The sequence below is a fragment of the Hemitrygon akajei genome, chromosome 31, assembly GCF_048418815.1.
Source record: "Hemitrygon akajei chromosome 31, sHemAka1.3, whole genome shotgun sequence".
NCBI lineage: Eukaryota > Metazoa > Chordata > Chondrichthyes > Myliobatiformes > Dasyatidae > Hemitrygon > Hemitrygon akajei.
In genome coordinates, this window is record NC_133154.1 from 16,123,553 (window position 1) to 16,129,171 (window position 5,619).

A 5,619-nucleotide genomic window follows, 5' to 3' on the forward strand; every position below is an offset into this window, starting at 1 on the left:
TGAGAATGTTACTCTCATAACTGTATATGCTTTAACCAGTCTTCTCGGCATGCAACCCTTTGACCAACAGCAAGTACAGTAAATGCACCGATGTAAACTATTTTAATCCTGATCATCAATACTCATTTATTTTTAATCGGCCAAGCTGTGCCTTTTGAGCCTCTCCCTCTCTCTGCACGCTGATGGGCTGGGGCTCTCCGTTAATATACAAAATAAAATATTAATTATTAAAGCTCGATTCGTGTTTCACCTGGTTGTCATCGCGACCGCAGTCTTTTCGATGCAGATCAAAGGCTTTGAAACAATTCTGGCACCTGCTCCTGTCAAAAACATTTGCTTGGAACTTCAAGCAGGCCCGTGGGTTAACGACAAACATTATCCACGAAAACTCACTCGGAGCCATCAAGTTAAAAGTTGTAATTGCCTTAAAAAGACACAATGCATGGTTGTACCCTCCTTGCAAACTTGGTCATTTGTCGCCTCATGCTTACAACCAGGGACCAGAGCAAACTCCCTTCGTCCCCACAAGAGGCCAGTTACATAAATATCAATTAGATATTTGCAGCCGAGGCTCAATTTCGGATTTGTTTGTCAAGAAATGCAGCAAATCTGGAGTTATCCAAGCAGCAAGCTCAATGTAGCACACATCCCGAGAACATGCCTGCACAATTCACAAGCAGCAATATTCCAAGCTCTCGAAAATAATTTCCCCAGTATTTTAAAATGCTGCTCTTTAAAAGACATTTTATTGTCTATAAAGTGACGCTTTGGCGAAGTCCGTGGTCAAAATTGGATTTTGCTGCCAAATTTACTTCAGCAAACATTCATAAAGTTCGTTCAAATGATTGCCTCCTTCACAGACTTCCAGTACATTGAATAAACTTACACGCGGCGCTTTTTGGACAGGTTTTAGAAGTTCCAATCTGACATCAACTCGCAGCTGCCCGGTTACAACCCATCGTACCTGGTGGTGCGGGACAATCAGTGGCTGTCAATCACCAGGGCCGGGCAACGCCGGCCCCTAATTGGGGAGTGCGAAACCCGGAGCATATGCTCATTGGCGGACTGTGCTGTCAATTACAGAGGGAACCGCCTCGAAGTGCGCTTCAATGGGCACATCTGCTGGCGAGCGAAGGAATAGGAGCTTGTCGGAAAGGACAAAATAACTATTTACAACACCATAATACACAGGAGCAGAATTGCGCCATTCGGTTCCACCATTCACTCATGGCTGATTTATTATCCCATTCAACACCATTCTCAGGCCTTCCCGTAACCTCTGACGCCTTTACTAATCAAGAATGTATGAACCTCCGCTTTAAATATGCCCAATGATTTGGCACCCACGGCTGTCTGTGGCAATGAATTCCAGTTTCACCATCTTCTGGCTAAAGAAACTCCTCCTCATTTCTGTCCTGAAGCTGTGCTTTCTGGTCCTAAACTCCGCCACTACAGGAAACATCCCCTCCACGTCCACTCTGGGCCTTTCAATATTCGATTGGTTTCAATAACTTTCCCCCTTCATTCTCCTAAACTCCAAAGGGTACAGGCTCAGAGGCATCAAACGCTCCTCATACGTTAATCCTTTCATTCCCAGGGTCATTTCTATGACCCGCCTTTCACAGCCTAGGTCGTCCCATGGCGAACCACGGCCGAAGTAGTTTCGCAGTGAGGTCACCGTGTTGTGCAAAACTAGCGGGCAATCTGTTCAAAGTAAGATTTCCCAATTAAGTCAGATAACTTTCTGCACTTTTAACTTTCAGTATTCTGCCTATATGGCAAAACACTGCTACAGAATTTACATTACGCACTGTACTGGAAATGTTCGACTGCTTCCTTCTACCAGTGGAGCAAGAGTTAACAATTTCAACGAAATGACCTTTCATCAGATTTCTGACTCACAGGAAGCAAACCCTCCCGCCCTTTTTGTGCTCACCGTTAACGACCCTCACGAATTCCATTTCATCAGTACTTCTCCCGCCCACCAGATTCTACCTCTCACCTACATATTGGGGGCAATTTACTGCGACGAATTAACTCACCAAATCGTATGACTTGGGGAACGTGGGAGGAAAGCTAAGCATCTGAGAAAAGCCACGTGGTCAGACAGCACGTAACAATTATTACCCTACAGCCATCAGGCTCCTGAACCAGGCCGAGTCTGAACCGATTCCAGAAGCTTTCAAGGACTCGTCAACTCATGTTCTGTGTTGCCTTATCGGCAAATGAAAATAGAATCTGTGTGGGAGTTGTTGAGAAATGTAGAGGATAAAATAAAATTAGTGTAAATGGTGTTGATAGTTATCGCACATCAAAGCACCTGGCAGTACATTTTGTTATTACCGTCTACGGTTTTGGTCACTTTGTTATGGCTAGGACATGGCTAAGCTGGAAAGAAGTGCAGAAAAGAACTCGTGAGGAAGTTGCCATGACTAGAAGGCTTGAATTGTAGGGAACGATTAGCCCGGCTAGGTTACTATTTGTTGGAATGTAGAATGAGGGGTGACTATAGAAATGATTAAGATTCTAAGAAACATAGATAAGGTGTATGGTGGCAGTCTTTTCCCCAGGACAGGGGAATCCAAAACTAGGGGGCACAGATTAGTGTGACGGGAAGATTTGAGAGGGACCTTTTCACACAGAGTGGGAAGTATATGTAAGTGGTTGAAACGGGTGCAATTATACCATTCAGGAAACACTCGTAAATAACAATGCAGAGCAGAGCTTCAAGGGTGTGGGCCAAATGCAGAAAATTTGGACTAGATGGGTGGGCCCCTTAGTCAGCATGGACTCATTGGGCCAAAGGGCCTGTATTGCTGCATGACTCTACTGGAATGTGACTTAAACCAAAACCTGAATTACAGACTTGCTAAACATTTAAGCTGCCCTGGAGCCCCCATGAATTGAAACCCAGCAGCTTCCTAGAGCAGGGGTTCCCAACCTGGGGTTCACGGGCCTTTTGCTTAAAGGTATTGGTCCATGGCATAAAAAAGGTTGGGAACCCCTGTCCCTGGAGGATACAAACAACCCAAGATAAAAGGTGAGGAATTAAATAAGACTTGGAATTTTTTTTAGGAACTGTCATTCAAAATTAATCCAATTGGGTAAGAAAATCTGTTCCTGTCTCAAGTGACCAGAGTTGTAAGGTTGCAGCATATCACTGTGGCTCTATGTCTTTAGTAAAGTTGCAGAGAAAAGGGGTGAGTGAAAGAGTCTGTAAGTGATCAAGGAAGAGTCCCTGGAACAGTCTCCCCTTACCTCTCTGTTCATCCTTGCACACCACCACCCATCTCCCAAATACCAGGATCCAATCCATGATGTCCCAGTTCCCATAACCAGCCTGCATTAGCTGGGTAAGCCAAGGAAAGGCACATTGAACTTGAAACATCTATTGAACGCAACAGCAGCAGACCCTCATAGAAAACACATTATCAATTGTGCACCATGTATTTAACACTGGACAATTTCCAGCTCTACAGTGTTCCACTTTGTCTTGTTCACTTCTCACCCTTCTTACCATACCATTCCATTCCAAAAGTTTTGACCTTTTCCAATTACGAAACTGATAATGTTGCGAAACTCCATATTCAATTGCCAAATGAACATTCCAACAGATTCAAGAAACTTGGCAAAGGATTTCTCAAAGCATAACTGTAGAACTCCTTGTACTTTTTTTTTGTCTTTGTGCCCTCTGTACCCAGTCTTTGCCAATGCACCTTCTTAAGATGCATTCAAATGAAGTGGATATAAAATATGATCAAGATCCTGAAAGCCTGTTTTATATCTGTGAATGTTCTGAATCCAGTGTAAAGCACGAATTCTACATTTGGCCTCCCTAGACTATAACAACTCTCTATAATCACTGCTAGACAACAAATTGGTTATTATAAATCATTTCTTTACACTACATTGAATGGCAAGTTAAAATTAAAATTTTTAATTCTGGAAATAGCAAGTCAGGCTATGTCTGTGGGAAGAGAAATAGAGTTAACATTTCAAGTGGAAGGCACTTCAACAAAATTGAAGAGAAAAGAAGCTTGCAAGGAGGCTGAGGGAGATATTTACCCTTGGTTTTACTCTGTCAGACATCTTCCCTCCCCAATCCTCCCTGCAGCTTATCGAGATTTTGTCTCCTTCCCAGATCTGACGAAGGGTCTTTCATCTGAAATGTTTACTGTTGCTCTTCCCACAGATGCAGTCTGGCCTGCTGAATATTTCCAGCATTTTTTGTTTTTATTCCGATTTGCAAATGGGGCCTTCAAATCTTTCTTCTGGGACAGAGGATTACACCCCCGTTTGCTAAAGTAGCATAGCGGTTAGCATGGCACTGTTACAGTTTTGGGCGTTGGAGTTCAGAGCTCGATTCCAGCGTCTTCTCTAAGTAAGTCTGTACGTTCCTTCTCACGTGGGCGTGGGTTTCCTCCCACGATGCAAAAACATACTAGTTGGTAGGTTAATTGGTCACTGGAAATTGTCCCGTGATTAGGCTAGGGTTAAATCAGTGGGCTGCAGGGCTGGAAGAGCCTGTTCCATGCTGTATCTCAAAAATAATTTGTTTTAAAATACTAGTGTTATAATTTGAGATGTCCTAGTGCACTTAGCTGCCAATTCAGTATTTTTAAGATATGACCTCCACTGTAATTTGGAAAACAGAAGCCAACAAGGTTCCATAAAAAGCATCAAGATAACAATATGATAATTCTCTTTTTTAAGAAAAAAATGTGATTTTGAAGGATAAATGATGGCCAGGAACTTCCCTACTCTTTAAGTTGTGCCAGAGGACCTTCTATCACCAAGAGGACAGGAGCCTCAGCTTCACATACAACACAAAAGACTGCAGAGCACTCCTTAATTAATGCAGTGGTCATTCTGAAGCATGCTCCCTAGTCAACAGTGTTCTGGAAGCTCACTTGAAAACAAACACAAGTACGCTATAGTGACTCTTGCCAGTAAAACAAAAGCCTTCAGGTAGGTGCTCAGCTGGACCATCAGCTTTGATATTAACAATTCAAAGCACTGAATTGCTTCTGGGAATTCTGAGGGAAATCCCACCTACAAAGGAGAACTGCAGGGACTTCCCAAACTGAGACAGTATGTTTGTACAATATCATACAACTTCTGACAGCAAGAATGCATGCTTTTTGTTTAGAAATTAGCAGCCATCACAGCAGGACATGGTGCTGCATTGTATGAAGTGCAAGGATTATACACCCCTATCACTTTGAAAGACTCCACCTTCTGGAAGACAATTCCACATGTTTTTGCTCTGCAAAATACAAAGCTTGGCAACTCCTGTGGCTGATTCCGTGCTGAATGTAATCCCATAGGTTGTCCAATGCTGCAACACACATTGTTGGAATAGTTGCAAATGGATCAAGTTCCTTTGAACAACAGATCAATTATTGGGTGCAGAATGCAGAAAGCAGCTGAAGAGAGTTGACGCCTTACAGCTGTTCAGTCGTGAAGCTTCAAGGTTGCCCCAGAAAGCACCAGCAACACCAGTACATTAACTCATGTGAGAACACGGCAAACCTTTGAAGATACAAATGTTCTCCCAGCCAAGCCACAGAAAACTCTCACTTCATTGCTGACTAGAGAATAAACACATTTCACAAAATG

General features: G+C 43.1%; 1 protein-coding gene across 10 annotated transcripts in view; it reads right to left on the reverse strand.

Annotated features, from left to right (window-relative positions):
- LOC140719429 (myosin phosphatase Rho-interacting protein-like) overlaps positions 1–2,879 on the reverse strand; it is a 290,247-nt gene extending 287,368 nt beyond the window's left edge. For 5 of the 10 annotated variants that reach the window (XM_073034087.1, XM_073034090.1, XM_073034088.1 and 2 more), the window contains exon 1: positions 251–2,876. In XM_073034087.1, the coding sequence (XP_072890188.1) occupies positions 251–403 (153 nt within the window). In that variant the 5' untranslated portion in view covers positions 404–2,876. Of the gene's footprint in view, positions 1–250 lie in introns of all 10 variants that reach the window. The other 5 variants (XM_073034094.1, XM_073034095.1, XM_073034091.1 and 2 more) reach the window with 4 other exon arrangements.
- Positions 2,880–5,619: the final 2,740 nt, after the last annotated feature.